This window comes from Ovis canadensis, chromosome 10, assembly GCF_042477335.2.
Source record: "Ovis canadensis isolate MfBH-ARS-UI-01 breed Bighorn chromosome 10, ARS-UI_OviCan_v2, whole genome shotgun sequence".
NCBI lineage: Eukaryota > Metazoa > Chordata > Mammalia > Artiodactyla > Bovidae > Ovis > Ovis canadensis.
This window is the reverse complement of record NC_091254.1, coordinates 98748485-98775577: the sequence shown is the minus strand read 5'-3', so window position 1 is coordinate 98775577 and position 27093 is coordinate 98748485. Positions and strand designations below refer to the sequence as shown.

At 52.6% G+C, this 27093-nt stretch overlaps 1 protein-coding gene across 10 annotated transcripts in view; it reads left to right on the top strand.

Moving 5' to 3' along the window:
• Window positions 1-20073: 20073 nt before the first annotated feature.
• ANKRD10 (ankyrin repeat domain 10) overlaps window positions 20074-27093 on the top strand; it is a 31826-nt gene continuing 24806 nt past the window's right edge. For 4 of the 10 annotated variants that reach the window (XR_011446642.1, XR_011446640.1, XR_011446641.1 and 1 more), the window contains exons 1-2: window positions 20094-20456; window positions 24435-24587. Coding sequence is in view for 4 of the 10 variants with exons in the window: in XM_070292530.1 (XP_070148631.1) it covers window positions 20247-20456; window positions 24435-24587 (363 nt within the window). In the remaining 6 variants the exon portion in view is untranslated. Of the gene's footprint in view, window positions 20457-20764; window positions 20982-21040; window positions 21854-24434; window positions 24588-27093 lie in introns of those variants that run through there. The other 6 variants (XM_069602032.1, XM_070292531.1, XM_070292526.1 and 3 more) reach the window with 5 other exon arrangements.

Genomic DNA, 27093 nt, shown 5'->3' with positions numbered 1-27093 from the left:
AATCCCATCGCTGCAGTCACCACCTGCAGTGATTTTGGAGACCACGAAAATAAAGTCTGTCACTGTTCCCATTGTCTCCCCATCTATTCGCCAAAAGGCCAATTCCTGTTTCCGTCAGTCCTTCATAACGGATTGGTCAGAATTCCACTGTCAGGAAGAGCGCTTTTTTCTCCTCCGTTTATTCATTGTTCATTCCGTTATGTGTTTACATCTCTGTGAACTTGCTAGCAGCTGATACTGAGAGCGGGCAATAAACCAGGCTCTCAGACTTGGTTCCTAGGCGCTCGGCGTGCTGGCCTCCTTTTGGAGTACTTTCTAGCTTTCTGGCAACACAAGAAGCCTCAGGCCGCTCCCTCGGTTTCCCTGGCCCCACCCCATGACCTCCCATGTCTCCAAGGAGCCCTGATTCCTGGTCCTGGAGAATGGTGGTTGGACATCAAGATCTGGGGCTGCACGTGTCCCCGGCTCCTGACCCGTCGTTGTCTCCAGGCCCTCCCCGCAGACAGGGCCGGGAAGATTTGGGTGTGCAGATCCGTCTGTCCTACACTTCCCTGTTCAGATGGCAGACTCCATGAGTTCAGACTGACCCCACCTGACCTTCGGGCTCACCTCTTCTTCTTTTTTTTTTTTTTGCCTTTATAATTTTTTTCTTTTTTAACACCAAAAACATTTTATATTTGAGTTAGCCGATGAACAAGGTTGTGGTAGCTTGAGGTGGACAGCAAAGGGACTCAGCCACGCAGAGATGTGTGTCTATTCTCCCCCAAACTCCCGTCCAGGCTGCCACATAACACTGAGGAGAGTTCCCTGCGCTCTGCAGTAGGTGTTTGCAGGTTATCCATATTAAATAGGGCAGTGTGTACATGACCTTCCCAAAGTCCCTAACTATCCTTTCCCTCCAGTCCTCCTCTGCTTTTCACTGAGAGAAACCGGACTCCCACATGCCACTAGGGCGGACCCCTTGAACCAGTTCTGGAATCCCAAGAAACAGGTGAGACTTCCCGGTGGAGACCCACCCCTGCAGAAACCAGAGCTGCTGTCAGACCAGAGTCATGTCCAGCCTTTCGTTGTCGGCCTTGCCATGTGCAGTGGCGTCCTGCTCTCCGAAGTTCCTTGTCGGTTCTTTTCTTCCCACACCCTTCCATGCATGCCTGCTCTGTGTGCGCCAAGTCACTTCAGTCGTGTCTGACTCTTTGCGACCCTGCAGACTATAGCCTGCCAGGCTCCTCTGTCCATGGGATTCTCCAGGCAAGAATACTGGAGTGGGTTGCCACACGCTTCTCCAGGGGATCTTCCCGACCCTGGAATCGAACCCACATCTCATATCTCCTGCATTAGCAGGCACGTTCTTTACCAACTGGGAAGCCCGCTCTTCCATGGGGCTCTCTTACTCATCTGTAATTCCATTTGGGGCTTATATTCCATTTTGGGTCCCTCTCCATCAAGGCTGATTTTACAGATTTATTTTGGAGTGTGTGAAACACGTTGTTGTTTAGTCACTAAGTTGCGTCTGACTCTTTCGTGACCCTATGGACTGTAGCCCATCAGGCTCTGTCCATGGGATTTCCCGGGCAAGAATCCTGAAGTGGTTGCCATTTCCTTCTCCAGGAGATCTTCCTGACCCAGGGATGGAACCCGCATCCCCTGCATTGGCAGGCAGGTTCTTACCACTGAGCCGCCTGGGAAGCCCTTGTGTGAAACAAGACCCTGGGTCTAACAGAAAACATCAGACACCAGGAGTCGAACCCTCAATCCTCAAACACATTCCCACCCGCTTCTTTCCACCTGCTCCCTCTTGCCTCCCGCCGCAACCAGCCTCACCACTTTCTGGCTTGCGCTTTCTGCATTTTCTTCGACACAAAGGAACAAGTCCACGCAAATGCTCCTTTTCTGGGTACAAGATGATTCTGTTTATTGTTTTACATCTTTCTTTTTTTCCAATTGAAATACAGCTGACATGCAATAGCATGTTAGTTTCGAGTGTGCTGCGTAGTGGCTTGGCATTTGCATATGTTATGAAGTGATCGTCAAGATAAGCCTATCAACCATCTGTCCCTAAACAGTTATTACAGTATTATTATGCATACTCCTTATGCTGTTTATTACAGCCCCGAGGCTTAATTACGTTACAACCGGAGGTCTGCACTTCTCAGTCCCCTTCACCTATTTTGCCAACTCCCCTCCCCTCTGGCAATCCCTCCCTCGCTCTCTGTATGGATGAGCCTGTCTTCATTTTGTTGTTTGCTTTGTTCTTTTAGGTTCAACATGTAAATGAGATCATCCAATATTTATCTTTTCTCCGTCTGACTTATTTCACTTAGCATGATACCATTATAGCGCCTGTCCTCTTATCCAGTGTGTATTAAGCCGCTTTATTGAGCTATGATCATGTAAGCTGTTTCATCACCTCTTCTTTCTTACACAAAAGCCAGCACACGAGAGATATTTCACACTTTCCCTTCTAACCCAGCAGCACACACCGCAGAGCACTCTGTGTCTGTTTGTAGGAAGCGTCCTCATTGTTAGTCTCTTTTATAGCTGCATAGCTGTCCACTGTGTGGACATAACGTAGGTGATTCAACCACCCTTCTATGCGTGGGCATTCAGCTTCTTTCCAACATTTTGCAAACAATGCTGAGACGGATAACTGATGCACGCGTACCTTCGTATTGTCAGAAGGAGTCCTTCCGGGTAGACAGCAACTGTGGGATTAAACCACAGCTGTGCGTCAAATCTTGATCACTGTGCTTACTTTTTCCTACAGATGAGGACAAAGAAATACTTTATCAGATTAAAAGCCTAGCAGCTCTGGAAAGAATCATTGAAAGTCTCCGGAAATCTTTAGGTAAAGGGAACCAGGGGGCCACCATGGCGATAGATGAGTGTGGCGGATCGGTCCTTGAGCTGGGGCTGTCCCCCTGGTGAGACGGGAGGTACCTCATCCACTCCAGGGACCCACGTGAGCCGTGAGCAGCTCGGGACAAGCAGGTGACTCTATCCTGGGGGGACCCTGTGAGCCCCACTCACACGAGTCCACTGTCCAGGAGTCACGGGGCCACCAACAGGCTCCCCGCACTTCTTGGCTGAACTGAGCAAGGTCGAGCCGCTTTTCCAGGAGTGATGGGGAGGAGGGCTTCACACACCCCAGTGTCCCCGTGAGCAGGCCCAGGGAGGTCCCGCGCCCCTCTCTGCAGGCGCCTCCCCCTGGGGTCAGGCCTCCCGCCCATCCTGGGCCACAGACTCTTCACTGCTGAAGTTGCCCACGCCGTCCCCCTCCGCTTCGGCCTCTGGCCCCACTTTTGTCCCTGGAACTCTCCAGAACACCTCCGAGCCTCTCCCAGGCCGGCCTCGCGGCCTCCTTTCCTCTCTGAGTCAGACCTGGCCGCCACGCTGAAGGTTCCAGGCAACTCCTGCAGCTTCACACGCGCCATGCACCCGCCCGCATTCAACCGCATCTCACGTGGACTGCGCACGAGCCCGGCGCCTGGCGCTGGGCTCTTCCCGGGATTTATATGCCCCCTCCCCCTGCCCAACACACACACACACACACACACAGAACGGCTTCCCGGAGGCTCAGCGGTAAGAATCAGCCTGCAAAGCAGGAGATGCAGGAGACATGGGTTCGATCCCTGAGTCGGAAAGATCCCCTGGAGGAGGGCGTGGCCACCCACTCCAGTATTCTTGCCTCGGAAATGTTATGAACAGAGGAGCCGGGTGGGCTACAGTCCACAGGGCCACAAAGAGTCAGACATGCCCGAAGCCACTGAGCGCGAGCACACAGCCCCACCGGGAACTGCTGGGTGCTGGCACATCCAATGGCTGCTCTTCCAGGCCCCGCTGCCCTCCGACAGCGAGACTGCTGTCCTGTCTCAGCGCCCAGGAGGCGGGGTCTAGGCTCAGCCCTGGGACCTCCCAGGGGTTCAGGGTGAGGCAGGGCCTTCCGCCTTGGACTTTGGGGGCCAGAGTCGGTCCCGAGGCTCCTCCCGGACCTTGGCTGAGGCCTCTGGTTCCCCCAAAGTTGCTGGTTTTCCATCCGCTTCTCGCTCTCTGATAACCTCCCCTAAATCCACGTTCCCTGCTTTCCCTCCAAGCAAACATGCCCCATAGTCTGGGGCTCTGACCCGCATCTGTGATGCCCTCTGAGGTCGACAGGGCTGATGCCCAGCCCGGCACCAGAAACTCGGAAGGCCAGGGCCGCCTCTGTCCCCTCTGCCCACCACCCGGTTCCTCTGGGGAAACAGCAGAACACTGCCTCCCTCCGAGGGCCAGGGCCAGCTGGCAGACCTCGGGGCTCGGCTGCAGCAGAGAATGCAGCATCTGAAACTCCCTGACCGAGGTAACATTGCATTGGAACCTGGAATGTTAGGGCCGTGAATTAAGGCAAATTGGAAGTGGTCAAACAGCAGATGGCAAGAGTGAACGTCGACATTCTAGGATTCAGTGAACTAAGATGGACTGGAATGGGTGAATTTAACTCAGATGACCATTATATCTACTACTGCAGGCAGGAATCCCTTAGAAGAAATGGAGTAGCCATCATAGTCAACAAAAGAATATGAAATGCAGTACTTGGATGCAGTCTCGAAAATGACAGAATGATCTCTGTTCGTTTCCAAGGCAAACCATTCAATACCATGGAATCCAAGTCTATGCCCCGACCAGTAACTCTGAATAAGCTGAAGTTGAACAATTCTATGAAGACCTACAAGACCTTCTAGAACTGACACCCAAAAAAGATGTCCTTTTCATCACAGGGGACTGGAATGCAAAAGTAGGAAGTCAAGAAACACCTGGAGTAACAGGCAAATTTGGCCTTGGAATATGGAATGAAGCAGGGCAAAGGCTAATAGAGTTTTGCCAAGAGAACGCACTGGTCATAGCAAACACTCTCTTCCAACAACACAAGAGAAGACTCTACACATGGACATCACCAGATGGTCAAATTGATTATACTCTTTGCATCCAAAGATGGAGAAGCTCTATACAGTCAGCGAAAACAAGACTGGGAGCTGACTGTGGCTCAGATCATGAGCTCCTTATTGCCAAATTCAGACTTAAATTGAAGAAAGTAGGGAAAACCACTAGACCATTCAGTTATGACCTAAATCAAATCCCTTATGATGGTACAGTGGAAGTGAGAAATAGATTTAAGGGACTAGATCTGACAGACAGAGTGCCTGATGAACTATAGATGGAGGTTTGTGACATTGTACAGGAGACAGGGATCAAGACCATCCCCAAGAAAAACAAAGGCAAAAAAGCAATATGGCTGTCTGGGGAGGCCTTACAAACAGCTGTGAAAAGAAGAGAGGCAAAAAGCAAAGGAGAAAAGGGAAGATATATCTATTTGAATGCAGAGTTCCAAAGAATAGCAAGAAGAGATAAGAAAGCCTTCCTCAGTGATCAATGCAAAGAAATAGGGGAAAACAATAGAATGAGAAATTATCTCTTGGAGAAAATTAGAGATACCAAAGGAACATTTCATGCAAAGATGGGCTCAATAAAGGACAGAAATGGTATGGACCTAACAGAAGCAGAAGATATTAAGAAGAGGTGGCAACAATACACAGAACTATACAAAAAAGATCTTCATGACCCAGATAATCATGATGGTGTGATCACTCACCTAGAGCCAGACACCCTGGAATGTGAAGTCAAGTGAGCGTTAGAAAGTGTCACTATGAACAAAGCTAATGGAGGTGATGGAATCCCAGTTGAGCTGTTTCAAATCCTAAAAAATGATGCTGTGAAAGTGCTGCACTCAATTTGCCAGCAAATTTGGAAAACTCAGCAGGACTGGAAAAGGTCAGTTTTCATTCCAATCCCAAAGAAAGGCAATGCCAAAGAATGCTCAAACTACTGCACAATTGCACTCATCTCACACGCTAGTGAAGTAATGCTCAAAATTCTCCAAGCCAGGCTTCAGCAATACGTGAACCGTGAACTTCCAGATGGTCAAGCTGGCTTTAGAAAAGGCCGAGGAACCAGAGATCAAATAGCCAACATTCGTTGGATCATGGAAAAAGCAAGAGAGTTCCAGAAAAACATCTATTTCTGCTTAATTGACTATGCCAAAGCCTTTGACTGTGTGGATCACAATGAACTGTGGAAAATTCTGAGAGAGATGGGAATACCAGAGCACCTGACCTGCCTCTTGAGAAATCTGTATGCAGGTCAGGAAGCAACAGTTAGAACTGGACATGGAACAACAGACTATCTCCAAATAGGAAAAGAAGTACATCAAGGCTGCATATTGTCACCTGCTTATTTAACTTATATGCAGAGTACATCATGAGAAATGCTGGGCTGGAGGAAGCACAAGCTGGAATCAAGATTGCCAGGAGAAATAGCAATAACCTCAGATATGCAGATGACATCGCCCTTATGGCAGAAAGTGAAGAACTAAAGAGCCTCTTGATGAAAGTGAAAGAGGAGAGTGAAAAAGTTGGCTTAAAGCTCAACATTCAGAAAACGAAGATCATGGCATCTGGTCCCATCACTTCATGGCAAATAGATGGGGAAACAGTGGAAACACTGGCTGACTTTATTTTTTGGGCTCCAGAATCACTGCAGATGGTGATTGTAGCCATGAAATTAAAAGACGCTTACTCCTTGGAAGGAAAGTTATGACCAACTTAGACAGCATATTAAAAAGCAGAGACATTCGTTTGTCAACAAAGATCCCTCTAGTCAAGGCTATGGTTTTTCCTGTGGTCATGTATGGATGTGAGAGTTGGACTGTGAAGGAGGCTGAGCGCCGAAGAATTGATGCTTTTGAACTTTGGTGTTGGAGAAGACTCTTGAGAGTCCCTTGGACTACAAGAAGATCCAACCAGTCCATCCTAAAGGAGATCAGTCTTGGGTGTTCACTGGAAGGACCGATGCTAAAGCTGAAACTCCAATACTTTGGCCACCTGATGCGAAGAGCTGACTCATTGGAAAAGACACTGATGCTCAGAAAGATTGAGGGCAGGAGGAGAAGGGGACGACAGAGGATGAGATGGTTGGATGGCATCACTGACTCAATGGACATGGGTTTGGGTGGACTCCAGGACTTGGTGATGGACAGGGAGGCCTGGTGTGCTGCGGTCATGGGGTCGCAAGGAGTCAGACACGACTGAGCGACTGAACTGAACTGAACTGACCTGGGTCAAAACCCCTTTGGGCTCCCAGTGAGTTGGGTGACCTCGGGGTGACCTTGGGCAAGGGACAGGACATGCAAAGGCTCAGCATCTTCGTCCTCTAAGTGGGGTCTTCAGGGCAGCTGTCTCCTTGGGGGGCGGGGGCAGAGTGGGGTGATACTGGCTGAGCATTTAGCCCAGGGTCTGACACGTACCCACACGACTGGACCGGTGGGAGGGCCACAGTGCTGGCGACCCCAAGAAGGCGTTTGTCCTGGGTCAGGGACCACAGGCGAGGGGACTCAGCACTGCCCCGGCCCCTCAGCCCTCTGCCCCAGCAATGAACCCGGAGCCCTGTCTCTCAGCCCGGACTCTCCCGGGTGAGTGAGCCATAGGGGGCGGGTCTGAAATGCAGGCTCACAGGAACACCGAGAATTTCTCAAGAAAATCTCCTCTTTCCAAACAGGGAGTTCGCTCATGAAAAGAAGAAAGAAGTATAAACATTTGTTCAGGGGAGGCAAAAGCCGCAAGCGGAGAGAGAGCCCAGACTGAGAGCCCAGGACTGCCCGGGGGACTGCCCACTCACCCCCCCCCCCCCACTAGGAAGAAAGACGGAGCGGAGTTCCTAAGCATTCTGTATAAAGAAGAGCTGTTTTATTCAAGGAGTGCCAAATAAAGTGGACCTATTTAAATATTAAGTTAGAGGCAATGTGGGTTTTTTTCCTTAAACAAAAAAAGAAATGAAAATCTAATTGAGCCTGAAAAATAAGAATGTCCAAAGCTTCTATTGCCTACCAGGAGAAGCTTTGAAAAAAAGTGTAACCTCAGAGACTGAGCCACCGTCAGGCTCCTCTAGAGGAGCAGAACCTACAAGACGGGAGTATAAAGTGGAAAGATCATAAAATAATCGAGAGGCTTTAGATCATGTGATCATGGAGTCTGGCAAGTCCCAAGAGCTGCACCCAGGAGAGACGACGGTGTGGTTCCAGTCTGAGTCTGAAGCCTGATAGCCTGGAGACCCAGGAAGAGCCAGTGTTCCTGCCCAGCATCATGCAAGGGGCACGGCCAGGTGTCCCATGCGTGCACACAGTCAGAGTACGCTTCATGGCCTCGTGAAGGATCAGAAAACACACTCTGGGTTTCTGTGATGATGAACCGCGTTCCAGGGAGCCGTGTGGTTTCACCCTCACGGAGGGCGGTGCTGACATCACACCTCCCCGTGGCCAGCTGGTTCACAGGCACGTCCAACCCGAAGGGTGCCTAACTGTTTTGAATCTGACCCCTGAGTGAAACCAAGATCCCTACTGAGAGGAAAGTTTTCAGGTCTCCAGGAATGACCCAACTCTGGGTAATTTCCACTGCGTTGGAACGCTGCTTCATCAAAATGAAGGTGGCTGTGGCACAGAGACCCGGCGGGCTCTAGGCGCCGGCCCACCCTCAAGGCCGCCATCAGCGCTTCCGCTGCAGAGGTCCTGGCCCGCCAGTATTTTCTGGGAGACGGTGAAATGTTTTTCTCAGCAACTGCCAACACGTCTTCAGTGGTTTCTTGGCCAAACTGATTTTGCTTGTGGACGAGATCAGCACACTGAGGAGAGCAGGCTGGAAAGTGAGATTACCCCATTTCTCCAGAAACACAGGCTTGGGAAAAGCTCATGAATCTTGCCTTAAAAACAGCCACGGAGAGAGAACTTCTGCTCCAAGGGGCAGACGTGGCAGCAGATTGATGTTGGTTCTAAAACACCACTTTCAAAGGCAGCTGGAGACAGGATCATTGATGCTTTCGAACTGTGGTGCTGGAGAAGAGTCCTGAGGGTCCCATGGACAGTGAGGAGATCAAACCAGTCAGTCCTAAGGGAAATCAGCCCTGAATATTCTTTGGAAGAACTGGTGTTGAAGCTGAGGCTCCATACTTTGGTCACCTGATATGGAGAGCCAACTCACTGGAAAAGACCCTGATGCTGGGAAAGACTGAGGGCAGGAGGAGATGGGGGCAACAGAGGATGAGGTATTTGGATGGCCTCACCGACTCGATGGACGTGAGTTTGAGCAAACTCCAGGAGATGGCAAAGGATGGGGAGGCCTGGCGCACTGCAGCCCGTGGAGCCACAGAGCCGGACATGACTTAGCAACTGAACGACAGCAGAGACAGAATCAAGCTAAACCACCTTGTTTGTAATTTGCTGGCTGTGTGCTCTTCTCAGACAGACAAGACCCTTACCCCCTCTTTCCCAGATGTCATCCGGATGACTGTAACATGGAGTACCGGGGGACTGGAGTTGGAGAATGAGGTCTTAATCCGACCCCGAGTTCCCAGGTGAGGAAGCTGAGGCAGAGAGGTGCCAAGACTCGCTGGTCACCAAGTAAGTCGGTGGCCGAGCAGGAAGCAAAGAGCTCTGACGTCCAGCCTCTCTCGGGTCCACGGCCCCGTTCTGCAGCCCCTGACGATAGACGGACGTTTCACAGCCATTACCCCTGCTCTTGTTTCCTACTTGCCCCCTGTATTAGGGTGCTCGGACTGCGTTCCAGCGTCGGATGACGGGTGGCTTAAACAGCAGCAGTGTGCTGCCGCCCAGCCCGGCGTCTGGAGGTCCAAGATCGGGGCAGCGCTGGCTCCTTCTGAGGCTGCCCTCTGGCCTGCAGACGGCCGTCTTCTCCCTGTGTCCTCCCGTGGTCTTTCCTCCGTACGTGTCCAAACCTCTTCTTGGGGGAAACCTGTTAGAATGGATTAGAGCCCACCCTAACAATAAGCACTCCTTAAGACCCCATCTGCAAATACAGTCACATCTGGGTTCCTGGGTGTTACGGCTTCAGCACGTGAACTTCGAGGGGACACGACTCTGCCCAGAAGCCCTCGTTTGTGGAGTATTCTGTGGTTTGTGCACTGCCTACACGCACATAGGGCCATCCAGCCCTCATCACAGGGTCTGGGAGGAAGAAGTCACCCCGGCTCAGAGACACTGAATGACCTTCTCATTGTCACAGCATCAAACGGCCCGTGGTGGACCCCATACCACAGCAGGCCTTCTAATCCGGAGGCCAGGGTCTTCTCACTAAATATTATGAAATCGTGCCCATCACTGCCCATCAGGGCGTTATTGATGTAATCAGTTTGCTTAGCACTGCTGCCCCCAGGTAGGCAAGATAATACAAAGCCCGTTCCATGACCTTCTGCAGATTAAACCGAGGTTTGACCTCGACCTTCCCCTGATCCACCTCCAAACCTTATGTTGTCTCTGCTGGTCAGTCGCTGAGTCACTTTCAGCTTTCTGTGACCCATGGACTGCAGCACACCAGGCTTCCCTGTCCTTCACTGTCTCCCACAGTTTGTTCAAACTCATGTCCATCGAGTCGGTGATGCCATCCAACCCTCTCATCCTCGGTCACCCTCTTCTCTAGCTCTCAGTCTAGAGAGAACCTGAACCTGAACCTGAACCTTATACCATTTCTCACGACAGCAGTTTTAGGATCCTGCAGGTGCCATGATTTAATATTTTGACCACACAAAACTATTCTCAATCGAAGCGACAACATCCACAACAGCTGAGACAGAACACTGGGTCCCCAGCACAGAGCTGAGCTCCTATCCCCTGGAGATCTGCTCTCCAACAGCGTGAACAGAGCTGTGAACTCAACACTACAGAGCTGTACACTTAAAAAGGGTTAAGATGGTAAATGCAATGCTATCATTTTTCTAACACAATAAAAAGAATACCTTAGAGTGTATAGCCACAGCTACACTGTGAAGAAAGTGAAGAGAGAGTCCACAGAATAAGAGAAATCTTTTGTGATCATATATCTGGTAAGAGACTTGTATCTAAAACATTAAAAGATCTGTTTGTTGCTCACTCAGTCACTTAGTCGTGTCTGACTCTTTGCAACCCCGTGGACTGCAGCACTCCAGGCCTCCCTGTCCATCACCAACTCCCAGAGCATATTCAAACTCATGTCCATTGAGTCAGTGCTGCCGTCCAGCCATCTCATCCCTTTTCCGCCTGCCCTCAGTCTTTCCAGCATCGGGGTCTTTTCCAATGAGTTGGCTCCTCGTATCAGATGGCCAAAGTATTGGAGTTTCAGCCTCAGCATCAGTCCTTCCAATGAACACCCAGGACTGGTTTCCTTCAGAATGGACTGGTTGGATGTCCTTGCAGTCCAAGGGACTCTCAAGAGTCTTCTCCAACACCACAGCTCAAAAGCATCAATTCTTCGGTGCTCAGCTTTCTTTAGGGTCCAACTCTCGCATCCATACATGACCACTGGAGAAACCACAGCCTTGACTAGACAGACCTTTGTTGGCAAAGAAATGTCTTTGCTTTTTAGCATGCTGCTTTTTAGATCTATTTGTGGGGAGGGATAAACTGGGAGATTGGGGTTGACATACATACAGTACCGTATTTAAAACAGATAACCAACAAAAACTTGCTTACGGCACAAGTAACTTTGTTCAATATTCTGTAATAACCTAAGTGGGAAAATCATTTTGAAAAGAATGGGTGTGTGTATATGTGTAACCGGATCGCTTTGCTGTGCACCGGAAGCTAACAGAGCATTGTTAATCGCTATGCCCCAATATAAAATAAAGATTAAAAGATAAATAACAGCTCTAACAGCTCATAACAGAAAGACAAAGAACCTGGTAAAAACGGACAGAAGCTCTGAACACAGTTTTCCGAAGAGAACAGGCCTTCAGTCAAGCCTGGTACTCAATCAGAGGGATCGCTGGGCTCCCCTTAGTAGGGGAAAACCTCAACTAGTCATGCTCACTTATTGTTAGACAATATATTACCTTCCAGCCTGCCAGAGCTGACCAACAGACACGAAATACAGGGTACACATATGTAATTTAAAATTTCCCACTAGCCACACCAAGAATAAATAAAAATAAACCGAGAAACCAACTTGAATAATGTTTTTTATTTAGCCCAATGTAACCAAAATATTTCCGCCAACAATGCGGGATACCTGGGTTTGATCCCTGGGTTGGGAAGATCCCCTGGAGGAGAGCATGATAATCCAATCCAGTACTCTTGCCTGAAGAATCCCCACAGACAGAGGAGCCTGGTGGGCCATAGTCCCCGGGGTCCCAAGGAGTTGGACACGACTGAGCAACTAAGCACAGCACAGCCAAAATATTATAAACTTGACGTACACTCAATGCTAACAATTACTGGTGAGATATTTCATATTCTTCTATTCTTACTAAGTTTTTACAGCACGCACTTTACCCTTACAGCTTTCAGTTTCCACTGGGAATACCTGGTCTGTATTTAGATTTCAGAATAAGAAAGAAAAGAAAAGAATGCAAGTCGCTCAGCCGTGTCCAACTCTTTGCTACCCCATGGACTGTAGCCTCCCAGGCTCCTCCATCCATGGGATTCTCCAGGCAAGAATACTAGAGTGGATTGCCGTTTCCTTCTCCAGGGGATCATTTCAGAATGCTGCTACTGCTGCTAAGTCACTTCAGTCGTATCGGACTCTGTGCGACCCCATAGATGGCAGCCCGCCAGACTCCCCCCTCCCTGGGATTCTTCAGGCAAGAACACTGGAGTGGGTTGCCATTTCCTTCTCGAATGCATGAAATGAAAAGTGAAAGTGAAGTCGCTCAGCTGTATCTGACTCTTAGCGACCCCATGGACAGCAGCCTACCGGGGTCCTCTGTCCACGGGATTTTCCAGGCGAGAGCACTGGAGTGGGGTGCCATCGCCTTCCAGTCAAAAGAGAAGCCACTCATCCCCAAGTTGTTTTTAGGTTCTTTAAAAATAGTTAACATTTTTTTCCAACCACGAAATCAAGTTTAAGATTTTCAGTTCAGTTCAGTTCAGTCGCTCAGTCGTATCTGACTCTTCGACCCCATGAATCACAGCACGCCAGGCCTCCCTGTCCATTACCAACTCCCGGAGTCCACCCAAACCCATGTCCATTGAGTCAGTGATGCCATCCAACCATATCATCCTCTGTCGTCCTCTTCTCCTCCTGCCCTCAATCTTTCCCAGCATCAGAGTCTTTTCCAATGAGTCAGCTCTTCGAATGAGGTGGCCAAAGCATTGGAGTTTCAGCTTTAACATCAGTCCTTCCAATGAACACCCAGGACTGATCTCCTTTAGGATGGACTGGTTGGATCTCCTTGCAGTCCAAGGGACTCTCAAGAGTCTTCTCCAACACCACAGTTCAAAAGCATCAATTCTTCAGTGCTCAGCTTTTACAGTCCAACTCTCACATCCATACATGACCACGGGATAAACCATAGCCTTGACTAGATGGACCTTTGTTGGCAAAGTAATGTCTCTGCTTTTTAATATGCTGTATAGGTTGGTTATGGAGAAGGCAATGGCACCCCACTCCAGTACTCTTGCCTGGAAAATCCCATGGACAGAGGAGCCTGGTAGGCCACAGTCCATGGGGTTTCGAAGAGTCGGACACGAATGAGCGACTTCACTTTCACTTTTCACTTTCATGTATTGGAGAAGGAAATGGCAACCCACTCCAGTGTTCTTGCCTGGAGAATCTCAGGGACGGGGGAGCCTGGTGGGCTGCCGTCTATGGGGTCGCACAGAGTCGGACACGACTGAAGCGACTTAGCAGGTTGGTCATAACTTTCCTTCCAAGGAGTAAGTGTCTTTTAATTTCATGGCTGTTATCACTATCTGCAGTGATTCTGGAGCCCAGAAAAAGAAAGTCAGCCAGTGTTTCCACTGTTTCCCCATCTATTTGCCATGAAGTGATGGGACTGGATGCCATGATCTTCGTTTTCTGAATGTTGAGCTTTAAGCCAACTTTTTCACTCTCCTCTTTCACTTTCATCAAGAGGCTCTTTAGTTCTTCACTTTCTGCCATAAGGGTGGTGCCATCTGCGTATCTTTTGAATTTAAGACTTTAAATTCAAATTTAAGTAAGGTAAGCACTATTGAACATTTCTAAGTGTGCCATGTGGGTCTTAGATTCGGTGGAAAGGTGCTGGTGGGCAGTTCTGTTAGACTTGCACATTGAGAAGATCCTGTGGCTGCCGGACAGGAAAAGTGAAGAAGCCGTCAGGCTGGTTTAAGCGAGAGATTGTAGACAGAGGCGGGTGGGGCGAGGGGTGGAGAAGGACCGGGGCCCCTGGAGGCACCGCTGGGGGCAAGGCCACAGGGACCTGTGTGGGGACGGGAGCGGGAGAGGAAAGTGCCAACCCCAGGGTGGGGTGTGAGCCAAGGCAGAGGCATGGGGTCCTCTGAGAAGAGAGGCAGAGAACCCAAGTGGGGGTGGGGGGTGAGGGCGTGGTGAGCAGGGGCAGTACGTGCGGGTTCGCACGGGGTGACCCAGGCATCTCAGCTGGAGATTGCGAAATGCAGCTGGAAACTGGATTTAAACCCCAACAGAGGTCAGGGCTGGAGAGGTGGGTCTAGGAGCCACCAAAAGGCCTTCCCTGATGGCTCAGTGGTAAAGAATCTGCCAGCAAGGCAGGAGACCCCGGTCCAATGCCTGGGTCAGGAAGATCCCCTGGAGGAGGGAATGACAACCCACTCCTTTATCCTTGCCAGGAGAATTCCATGCACAGAGGAGCCTCGCAGGCTGCAGTCCACAGGGTGGCAAAGAGTGGGACACGACTGAGCCGCGAACACTTTCACTTTCACTTCAGAAGGGCACGGGGTGCGATGACAGCGCCCGGGAAGGGAGCAGGGAGAGGAGCCGATGACCCAGGACCCAGGCCTGGGATCCTTGCGACAGGAGAGCCGGGGAGTCCCTAAAGCCAGGAGATCAGGGCCACCCCGCCGAGCGTCGGTGGAGGAAGATTAGGATGGAGGGTTGATCACGGGCTTGGCAACGAGGTCTATGCTGGGCTTGAGCTGCTACAGCCGTGCGCGGGGGAGGCATGTGGGGGCTAACACGCGGCTGGAACTCGCTGTGTGGGGAACTCGAGGCTCTTTTGACGTTAGACCAGGTTCGCAGTAGCTGAGAAGGTACACGAGGTGAAATGCTGTTGTCCGAAGGCAGAGCAACCCGGCCGGCGACACTGAGCTGGCTCCCCTGTGGACCGCGTTGACGCAGGTAGCAGGGCTGGAGAAACGCTGACCACTTATTAGATATTCACACTTCCTGTCGGAACTGCACGCTCACGCCCTCTGTCCGCTTCCTTTCGCTGTTCACGTTTCTCTTGTGGACTCTGTGTATGCCGAATACCAATGCTTTGTTGAGCGACTCACAAACTCTTTCCTTCTGTCTGCTGCTTCCCTTTCACTTTGTTTCTGGTGACTTTTGTAAAAATGAAGTTATCGATTATAATAAGGTCATGTGTGTCCTTTTTTTGTGGGTTGCTTTGTGAGTCTTGCTAAGAAATCTTTCACTACTCTAATGCCATAAAGATGGTCTGCTGTCTCCCTGTGAACCATTTTCACTTTTCCTTCCATATTTCTAGTCCACAGAGACTAGATTTTGAGTGTGGCATAAGTCTCTGACTTACCCTCCTCTCGCCCCTGGTCCACAGAGGCAGGCAGGGTCGAATGAGCAACGGTGACGACAGCTCCTGGCCCCTGACCCTTCTTGGGAGAAGAACAAGCCCTCGCCGGTGTCTGAGAACCTTTGGCAAGTACCACTCACAGTGACAGCCCCAGAGGAAGGGGCCACCCTGTACCGGGGATGAAGGGGTCAGGGAAGGGCAGTGTCCAGCAGGGGCTATCTCCCAAGGGCTGGGAGCCGGGCAGGCTCCAAGGGGACTTGGAGTGGCTGGCTCACATTCTAAGCAGTGCCCACGTCTGACAGGTGCCCTGGGTGCCTTGTCACTGTGACCCAGTGAAACGACACGGCTAACAGCAACAGCTCATGCCAAGGACACTTCGCAGCTGAAATTTTTATAAACTGTTGGTGGCCAGGGTGTTGGGGGGGGGGTGATAATAAAAAGGCTTTGGAGAACAGTGAGTAACCTAGAGCTTCTCCATCCAAACCCCTCCACACCCACAACCTCTCTGACCCTGACCGGGACCCTTCTGCAGAACCAGCATAATAATGTTGATCTTCTTTAAGGAATGAGGAGATTATGCCAACAGGCTGAGAAACACTCCTGCAACCAAGTGTGAAGTGTCAACTGCTCAGTCACGTCCGTGGACGGTCGCCCGCCAGGCTCTAACGTCTATGGAATTCTCCAGGCAAGAATACTGGAGTGGGTTGGCATTCCCTTCGCCAGGGGAATGTCCGCAACCCGGGGGATCAAACCCAGGTCTCCTGCATTGCAGGCAGATTCTTTACCATTTGAGCCGCCAGGGAAGCCCAGGGCGATTTCTCCGACCTGAGCTGGGGGAGATGGGGCAGGGCTGGAGAGCCGGCCACCGTGCCCCGGGCTGCCCTGCTCAGCCCGCCCCGCCTGTCTCCGGCCGCCTCCCGCACCCCCAGGCCCACGCAGCCAGGAAGGGGTGCAGGGCTCCGGCAGAGTGGGACGGCAGTGGTGTCCACGCGTTAGCCTTCCAGGTAGAGACACCTGGGGATCACGAGACAGGGACTTTTCTCTCCCACCTCGCCTCCAGGGCAAGAGCGCTTTCTCTGTGACAGCCTCCCTCCAGTTATTTCATCAGAGGGTTAGGATCCCACTCTCCTCGGTAACAGAGATTCCCAGGCTGGCTGCATGCTCTTGTTTCTGGAACATTCTTAAAGAACTCATGGGGGGGGGGGCGTGTCAGGATGGGCGAGGATGACACGACGGACACCAGGTGCCCTTGGCTGCTCTGGCCCGCAGCTGTCAGCAGCCTCTGCCCAAGGGCTCTGCCCACAGGGCGGCCTCCCAGGGACTTCCGGGCCACTCAGCCAGCCCCTCCCCCCCCACCGCCCGCCCCTGGGATGGCCAGCACATTTAATAATAGCTGTGGCTCACTGGGGCTCTTCTGTCCCGCGAGAGCTCTGGGGAATGAAGGAATCGGCTGAAACGTCTGAACAGACTGTGCAGTTGGCAAGCTAAAGGTCAAGGAGTCGGGAGGGGCCTGCGGTCACTCTCAGCAGCGAGCAGGGCCCTGCCCCCGAGCAGCCCGACCCAACCGCCCATCTCTGGGCGCCAGCCCGCCAGCCCGCTGTTCCCTTTTCCTTCGGCAAACCTTCACCCTCTGTCCTCCACGGTTCTGCTTTCACGTCCTGCTTCTAGGGGAGCACAGACCTTCTGTTTCTATTTCACCGTAAGGGGACTTGTGCTAATCACTTTTCTAAAAACATTTAAGGAAAACAGGACAATCGGCAAGATTCCAGAACCTTCGTGATGTTTATAGCGGAGATCCCTGCCCCAGGGCAAGGCTCCGTTTCTGAGAACGAGCAGCCATCCATCAAATCTGAGTCTCAGCCTGCACTTCATGGAGCTTTCACGGCTCCCGGGACCGCCGGCACTTGGGAGACGGCCCCTCCTTGACACTTCCTTCCCTGACCCCTTCATCCCCAGTGCAGGGCGGCCCCTTCCTCTTAGCGCCCCAAAGCACAGCACAGAGCAGCCTGTCACTGTGAGTGGCGCTTGCCAAACTCGGCGAGTCGGTTCTGAGGGTTTATAGGAACAGGGCGCCTGTCCATGGTGCAAGGACAAGGCCTCTGAACTGGGGGAGAGGCCTGCCTTCCCGCATCCCACAGTGCTGGCACCCGGACCCGGACACCCAGAGCTGCAGGAAACACATCTCTGCTGTCTGAGCCAGGCAGATAGATGCAGAGGCTCTCACCGCAGCCCGGGTGGCCCGAGACTCTCAAGGCCAAGTTCACGCAGACCTGCCGTCTCCACAGGCGGACCTGGCAGCGCAGTGGGAGGCACAGGGGCGGGGAGAAGGGGCTGCAGGGAGAGCAGAACAGTCCAGGCTCTGGTCCCGCTCTTAGGCCCTGGTGAGGTCGCCACCACAGTGGGCACCCGCCCAGCCAGCTGCACCCTCTCTGGTCCCCCGTCTGCACCCCAGCCCTCCCTTAGTCAGCACAGCAGAGCCCTCGTGGACTGACACTTTCAGGAAGCACAGAGGCTCCACGTGTGGTGGACAGTGCTGCCCACCTCCTCTCCAGCCTCGTCTCCCGTGACGCCCTGTCCACTGGGTCCAGTTCCCAGGGTGACCACAGCACCCACAAGAGGCTCACCACTGTCCACCAAGGCCGTGGACCCCTCTGTGCATCTCTCACGGGAACTCTCTTCCTCCAAGCCCGGCCTACGCGAGCAGCTTCTCACACACACAATCCCCTTTAGGAAAACACAATGCCAATCCTAAAGGCAGGGCTGGGGTTGGCTTTGTTTCTAGTACATAGACTGAGTTTTGAATCTTCCTCTTTTCCATCACATCTTCAAATACCCAATTTTGCTTACATTAAAGAGAAAAAACATTTCAAACTGTTAAAGGAGACATTATTCAAAGACACTCGTTAAAGTGTAGGAAGGCAGACTTCATTCAATGGGAGCCTTCAGGTGGGTTCGGGGACCACCACAGTGGGACTGGGGAGACCTCGTTGTTTCCCTGCAGTCCAGAAGGATCACACTGAACTCTGCATGCGTCAAGGGTAAGTGGGGACTCAGGCCAAGGAGTAGGGAGGGTGTCAGTGGATCAGGAATTACCAAGAAGACGATAACTAAGAGGTCAACTAAATGTCCAGGATTCTGGCTAAACTGACCTAACAGGATTTTCGCTGAAGGCAGGCCAGGGTGAGCAGATATCACCAGGGTTAGGGGGAGGATGAAGAACCCAGTGAGATATAGATAGTTATCAGAGATGGGGGAGTCTAGCCAAACCAACTTAGCAGGATTCTCGCTAAAATCGGACAATGCAGAGACGAACACACAAGTCCAAAAGCTGAGGCCTTGCTGAAATTTAGGGGAGCCTGAGTAGAGTTTGGTCAAGGAGAGAAACCTTGTCATTTATATACAGTTGCTTTCTCAAATAAAAACAAAGGATCTGAGTTATGAATATACTTTTCTCCTCCTAGGACATTTTAAAAACAACAGCCCTAAAGAAAATCTGTAATTAGTACTAATTGTAAGAGTTGGGCAAAACCTGGGACCAAACAGCTGGACTATCGGCTTTAGCAGGACTCCCGAGACCGCCCCTTATCTTTCTCATATCCACAGCCACCGCGTGGCATGGCTTAGACAGTCAGCATCCTTTTGGACTGTTTTGGGACGGCTGCTTAAATGTGTATGCGTGCTTAGCGGCTCAGTCCTGTAGGACTACTTGCAATCCCCTGGTTCAGTGACAAAGAATCTGCCTGCCGAGCAGGAGACCCGGCTTCCATCCCTGGGTTGGAAAGACCCCCCTGGAGAAGGAAACGGCTATCCACTCCGGTATTCTTACTTGGGAAATTCCATGGACAGAGGAGCCTCGTGGGCTACCGTACATGGGGTCGCAGAGTCAGACATGACTGAACAGGAACGCACGTTGAGAGGTTGCGCTCAGTCGCTCCGTCGTGTCCGACTCAGACCAGGCTCCTCTGTCCATGGAATTTCCCGCGCAAGGATACTGGAATGGGTTGCCATTCCCTTCTCCTTAATAGACGTTACTCCTTGATAATGAAATGATTTTTGACTTTCACATATTACTCATAATCAGAAAAAAATCTTCAAAAACCTGTGATCTCGACCACAGAGGGAGCGTTTGGTATTTCCTAGGGTGCTGCGGGGTTTCTCAGCGTTTTCGCCGTATGTTCTCGGAAGCGTGCAGCCCACCTGAGAAGCAGGACCCAGAGCGCGGGAACCGCTCTCGGGGCCCCACGGAGGCCCCGCCTGTTTCACTGCCAGAATTAGAGCCGCGCGGCCGTAGCCTCAGGGGGCTGCGCCCGCACCCAAAACCTGCGGCTCCGGGAAGTTTTCATTAAGGGAGTCAAGACACCGTCAGCCCTGAGGTCTGGACAGAGGATGCAAGCCAGAGATGCACCCGCCCCGCCCCGCCCCTGGCCCGGCCCCCAGAGACCCTGGCTCCACCCCCGACGCCTCCGGCCCCGCCCCCAGCCCGCCGCCGCAGGCCCCGCCCCCGCCCCGCCCCGCCCCGCCCCGCCCCGCCCCGCCCCGCCCCGTCCCTGTGCGCTCTCGGCTCGGCAGCAGGCGGGACGCGGCGGCCGCGCTGCTCTTGCTCCTTTGTGCTCGGACGGCGGCGGTGGCCTCTCGGGTCCTCCCTGAGACGTCTTCTCTGCTCGCCAGTCCGCGCTCTTCCGTGACGGACCATGTCGGCGGTGGGAGCGGGCGCGGGTGTGGAAGCGGGCTTCTCCAGCGAGGAGCTGCTGTCGCTCCGCTTCCCGCTGCACCGCGCCTGCCGCGACGGGGACCTGGCCGCGCTCTGCTCGCTGCTGCAGCAGACGCCGCGCGCCCACCTGGCCGCCGAGGACTCCTTCTACGGCTGGACGCCGGTGCACTGGGCCGCGCACTTCGGCAAGGTGGGCGCGGGCCCTTTAAGGCGCCATCTTCCGCCGCTCTGCTGCGGGGGCCGGGGAGAAGGGGTCGGGGGCCGAGGCTCGGGGGTCGCGGGGTGCATCGGGGACGGGGGGGCGGAAATCGAGGGGCGGAAACGGGGCGTCGCGGCGGCGCCTCGAGGGGCCGGGGCGTTTGGTCGGCGGCGCGGGGGGGGGGGGGTCGACCGCGGCTCCGCGGGGCGCGCCGGGAGCGCCGGCGGAAGCGGGCCCGGCGTGCGCGGCGCATGTGCGGCGGCGCAAGTTTCGGACGCGGGCTGCGGCTGCGAGGCGCCGCCCCGCCGGCGAGGTTCGTCCGCAGCCGGCGGGGCCCAGGGCAGGGCCGCCCGTGGTGGAGACGCGGCGCGCCGGCGCGAGCGTCTCTGAGGGAAGGCCCTCTGAGGGAAGGCCCTCTGAGGGAAGGCCCTCTGAGGGAAGGCCCTCTGAGGGAAGGCCCTCTGAGGGAAGGCCCTCTGAGGGAAGGCCCTCTGAGGGAAGGCCCTCTGAGGGAAGGCCCTCTGAGGGAAGGCCCTCTGAGGGAAGGCCCTCTGAGGGAAGGCCCTCTGAGGGAAGGCCCTCTGAGGGAAGGCCCTCTGAGGGAAGGCCCTCTGAGGGAAGGCCCTCTGAGGGAAGGCCCTCTGAGGGAAGGCCCTCTCAGGGGAGCTTCTCCGCGCGGAGCCTCCTCGCGCCGCGCCGCCCGGGCGCGTCTCTGAGGGAAGGCTCTCCGCGGGGAACCTCCACGAGCCGAGCCTGGGTCGGGCCGCCTCGCGCCCGGGGGCCGAGTGGGAGGTCTCGGGGTCGGGCGGGACGCGGCGCTCGAAGCTCCCGGGGGCCCCGTGCCGCGTGGGGCCGGGTCGGTGTGGCCCGCCGCGCGTCGGTCCCCGCGGGGCCGGGCGCGGCGGATGCTGGCGCGGCCGCTCAGCGGCCGCCTCTTGCGACGCCGTGCGCCGGGCCTGCCGCGCGCCGCGGCCCGTGGACTCTGCGGGCGGGAGCGCTGGCGCCGCTGCGGACCTGACGGGAGGCGCCGGCGTGCCGCGCCCCGAGGAGTGCTCGGCAGGGAGGGCCTCCGGGCTCCTCGGAAGCGGCCGTGCCGGCTTCCTGGTGCCGGCTGCCGTCACAGCCAGGCGGGAACTTTTGGGAAGCAGCTTCCGGCCCCCAGGGAAACGAAGTCGGCTTGTTTCAGTGAGAGGGAGTCGCGACGGCGGGGCGAGGAGGCTGGCCGTGCGGGGCCGTGAGATCCCCGGGGAAATCAGTGTCAATAAACAAGAATAAAAGCGCCTTCCGGCGCGTGTCCCTGCAGCCTGGAATGTGGATTTCCCCAGCCGGTCAGTTAGCCCGGGAGCCATCTCCCTGCTGAGCGCATCTTCGTTTTCACATTGAACTAGGTAACTCTCAAAGCACTGGTTCTCGGCATCTTCGTGTTTGGGGGGTGGGGGGAGGGGAGAGGCACCCTGGTAACGGGCCTCTCAGGTGGTCCAAGGATAAGGAACTCGCCTGCCAGTGCCGGAGACCGTTCCGTCCCGGGTTGGGAAGATCCCCCGGAAAAGGAAATGGCAACTCCCTCCAGTATTGTCTGGGAAATCCCGTGGACAGAGGAGCCTGGCGGGCTACGGCCCATGGGGTCCCAAAGTGTCGGACAGACTTAGGGACTGAACAGTACCACCACCACCCTTGTAATAGCCAAGGCAGATTTTTAGGGCAAAGGTTCCCCTATTGATTCCGATCTTCCCTACCCTGGTTAAGAAGGACACAGCATGGCAACCCTAAACATTCTGTAAAATGCTTAAGGACTCCTTTAGAATACTTACCAAGGCAGAGGTGCCTCCCCTATTTCTAGGAATTAAAAATAGCAAGATGGCTATGGTGATGGAAGTGGTGAATTTCATGCATGTGTATTTTGTAATAAAAATGAAACCAGCTGAATTCACCAAGTCTCTGCTTGTACAGAACGTGGGTAGTAAACCTTGGACACCTTGTAGTAGATGGCCCTCAGAGACCAGAAGTCGTGACCGGAGCCTTTTATTTTAGTGCCTCCGGCTCTGTGGGATCTTACATGCGGAAGGGGCCGCAAGAAAAGGCTGTTAGGGCGAAAGTCAGGCCAGAGGTCCTGATGAGGGTTCTCAGCCCTGTCTCCCCGCACCCTGCCAGCAGCTTCCCTCCTTTGGCGCACACTCAGGCCTTCACTGTTCTCTGTGCAAGAGCCAGCCGACCGTTCAGCATGCTGTGAACTCCTCTCGGCATTGCAGGTGGCTCAGTGGCAAAGAACCACCCACCCCACCCCTCCCACCAATGCAGGAGACGTGGGTTCCATCCCTGGGGCGGGGATGTTCCCTGGAGAAGAAAGTGGCAGCCCATTCCAGTATTCTTGCCTGGGAAATCCACGGGCAGAGGAGCCTGGCAGGCTATAGTCCATGGTGTTGCAAAAGTGTCAGATGCAACTGAGCATGCACGCAAGCCTTCATTGTTCTCAGCCTGTGCAAAGCCAGCTGAGCGTTTAGCATGCTGTGAACTACTCTCAGCTCTCAATCTGTGTTCCTAGAAATGTGCCAGCTACGCACAAATTACCTCACCGTTTTATGAGGCTTGTTCACGCCCAGAGGACTAAACCAGACATCATTTAAAAACTCTTAATTACACCTTGTTTTTTACAAGGTGTCCTACTGAACAGTATCTTTCCAAAATTCCAAACCTGCTTTCCTTCATCAAACCACGGTTAACAAATTTTAGTCTAGGGACCTCTCAGTTCATACTAAGATTAACTACTTTTGGCATATCAAGCGATTTTTATCCTTATTTCATTTTTGTTGGCTTTGAGACCTGCTCATCTTGTCGCTATTATTGACCTTCATTTTTCACTCAGTACATTAATAAAAGCAATATGTAAAAATATACCAAAATAGTACCTCTTTTTCAGCCTTTACTCTCAGATTCAGGTTTCTTGAAGACAAATCCTATTTTAAATCTGTACCACCAACTGCAAGTTCATCCTCACAAAATCGTTGATGGCAGTGCTCTACCCTTTGAAAGGAAACAGTGAAATTGCTGAAAGAGGATAAGAGACACAGAGTGAGACCCAGGGGTAGCCGTTTGTTCCTCACCTGAGGTCTGTCCTCTGGAGGAGGATTGCTGGCAGTGAGCAATTTTTTTTCCCCATTGACTGCATGGTGTTTGGGGAGGAGAAACAGGCAAATGTCCTCGATCTGAGGACAGCAGACCTTCCCTCGCAGTGCTGGGCGCAGCGTAGGCACTTGCTGAATAACTTGAGCGTGCTGGCTCTTTCTCCAGAGACTAGTGTGATCCTGGTGCCCGGCTGCAGAGTCTCGTCCTGACTCCCACCCTTCTGTCTGTCTTGAGTCCACCTGCCTGAGCAGAGCTCACCTGTGCTGCTCGGCCAGTTTTATCCTTGATGGCGGAAGGGGTTCTATACAGACTGTGACGAGATGAAGTGCTGCCCTCTCACCTGCTCAGCGCCGTCTTCTCCCTGAGATCTGGAGCTGGGCCTGAGTGCGGCCTGTGCAGGACGCAGAAAATCCAACCAGTCACTCTTAAGTGTTCAGAATTTTTTAGAATGGCTCGTGAAAGTGGCAGAGCTTAAATTTTCTGGTCAAAATCCTTGAATATACAGTCTAGTCTCTTCTGATTTGAGCTGTTTAAAAAATTGAACTATAGTTGATATACAACATTATATTGGTTTTGTTAGCTGTAGGAAAAACATTTAAATTTATATTGTGTCCATCATTTTGACTTCCTATTCCTGTGTACCAGCTTTTTTACAGGGAAGAGGAAAAATGTGTTTTTAAATAAGCCTTTTAAATTTTGTGATATTGGGAAGGCATGCCTTTACTTTGTTAAACAGAAAAAAGTTTAGCAAAGCCCCACTCGTTTCCACCATAGAGTTTAGATTGAGTAGAGTTACTGGTATACTGACTTTTGTGCCTCTTTTATCCCCTCCTGCTCTTCTCCAAGTTGGAATGCTTGATACAGTTGGTGAGAGCAGGGGCCACCCTGGATGTCTCCACCACCCGTTACGCACAGACCCCAGCCCACGTTGCCGCTTTTGGGGGACACCCTCAGTGCCTCGTCTGGTTGATCCAAGCAGGAGCCAGCATTAACAAACCGGTAAGGGAGTGCCTGTGATTGACGTGGTTTGTTTTTGTTTTCTTCTTCCGGCTGTAATTACATGGTGTTGAGTTTTAAATTGAGGCGTTAATTAGAGTGTAGGATCTTTACCTGTGGGCTAACTGGAACTTAAGTTTATTAAACTATTTGTGGATAATCGGCCTTCACATCGCAATGCTTTCTGTTCAGAGTGCTTTCACCTGTTGTGTGACTTACTGTGATCCGCAGCAAGCTGCCCGCGGTCACGGCTGGTGGCGGAAGGAGTCTGGTCTTGAGCCTAGGTTTCCTGGCTCCCTGCTCACAGCTGCCTTAGCTTCATCCCCGCTAATGGCTGTGAGGACACACCTGTTCAGCAGAAGAATGGCTCTGAAGTCACCTACAGTCATCTGGTTGCGTCAGTTTTGGCAGATTTACCAGCTGAGTTATTCGCTCCAGGTACTAGGTGGGGATGGTGACCAGACTGGGAGGTAGTCAGGTGTCAAGCAGAAAGTGACTCCTGGACACCAGGTTGAGGAAAGGCGTTGTAGCAGTCGTTTAAGTCAGGGGTCAGTGAGGAAGGGGAGTGAGGGTGAGGGCCATTTGTCTCATCGTGAGCCTGGGTAGGGGGGCAGGGCTACGAGGAGAGCCTGAATTTAGGCCCATCTCTTGCTGCTCGGCTCACCGGTTACCCTCCACGCCACCCCCCTCACACAGGCTCCTCCTCTGCTTTGTCGCTTTTCTCCGAGAATTCGAGAGTTCCGAGTGGGCAGCTGTGTGGCTGTGGCGCTAGGCGTTGCCTGTCCTCACCGGTCTCCTTCCTGCTCCTGGATTCTCCTCCCCCTTCCTCCTGGTGGAAAGGGTGCGCCCTGCCTTCTGTCTCTGTGGCCTTGGGCAAGCTGTTTCCTTGGTTGTGACTCAATTTCCTTATCAGTGAGATAGGATAGTGTGAATAGCAGTAGTTACTGTTTAGTGTATATGTGGAGTTTTAAGTGTAGAACCTTCTTCATGATGATTTTAATTAAGTTGTTACGTAACATTTAATTTGGAGAGCTCTAAAGAAGTCATCTAATGCTGTGTTTCAAAGACTTTTAAGCCCAGAAGCCCCCTTTTCATAGAATGGTTTCCAGCAGCTGGGTATTTTCCGCAGACGCCCCTTCCCTGAGCTGCTCTGGATGGTGCTGTGTGGAAGCCCTCCCCGGCCCTGCTCCAGGGCGGATATCCCCAGGGCCAGTCTCCTTGCAGCGCTCCTCTAGTGTTGCGAGAGCCCACCTGGCCCCACTCGCCCAGTCCTCTCACTGACGGGGGTGTTCCTGGGGCCTGACGTCCCCCTTGGGGGGGGCCTTGGCTGACTGTGGTCTCACATGGGGGACTGAGGCTCGGCTGCCAGGCTGGACTGCCGTGACCAGCACCCCGCGACCCTTGAGGCCCCAGTAGTCTTCCTCTCAGCTCATCTCAAGGTAGACAGTTTTTCTTCATTTCCCACACAAACGTACAGAACTGAATCCAGGTTTTTCCTATTCTTCATGTGTATATAAATTTTGGAACCTAGTCTTAATAAGTTTTGTTTTAACTCATATTCTAGTCTTAATCTTTTGGCGTGTTAGTTACGAACCTTTCTGAGCTCATTTCCTCAGGTGTAATGGAGGCCTTCGCTGCCACTGCTGAGGTTGGCAGGAGTGGCCACTGGAGCTTGGATGTGCCATCTCGAGGCTCAGTGCTCTGAGATTACCCAAAGAGGAAGTGGAGTTCGTGGTTAAGTGGTTTATTTTTGTAGTCCATAAGTCATCTCTTTAAAACCCCTTCTAGGATGGTGCTGTTGCTTGATATTGCCTGGAGTTTCTTATAACTAGATTAGAAAAAAATTTTTTTTTCTAATTAAAATTCAAGGTGACTTTTCTGCTTTGGATTTCTGGCACGTCTTCCTCTGTCTTTTATGACTCAGAGTTTGCCAGCAATAGTTCTAGAATCATATTACAAGCTGTTTGGTATTTTTGAAATATGACTGGTCTGAACTTGAGATGTGAGTAACCATAAAATTGCTCTTGACTCTCATTCTGTTGGTTGCAGTTTTCTTTAAATAGTGTTCATTCTGACCTCCCCAGCTGAAATGGGCTCCTCGCGTAATGCGAAGTAGGAGCACGGTGGCTCTGCTTTCTTCTCTGCCTTCTGTTGCTGTCCCGCCATCTTCTTGAAACAATATAGAAAACCTTTTTTCTTATACTAAAGATTGTTTTTAAAGTCCTGTTTTGTTTTCTCTGTCTCTGTGTTACTTGGCAGAATCTCATCTGAGTCTTGACTCTGCTCGTCCCGGCGATGCACATGGGCGATCGCTGCCTCCTTTCTGCACATCCGTAGCGTGTGCCTCCCCATTTCAGAGAATAGGGGCAGGTTTTATAGTTGTTTTAAGTTGACTTTACCAGGTAGTTTACTGTGTAGACTAATGATTTTCTGTTTCTTTCTTCAAAAATGGGACTATTCTGTTGGGGATTTTATGTCACTTTTGAGCTTAAACGTGTGTGCTTTTCCC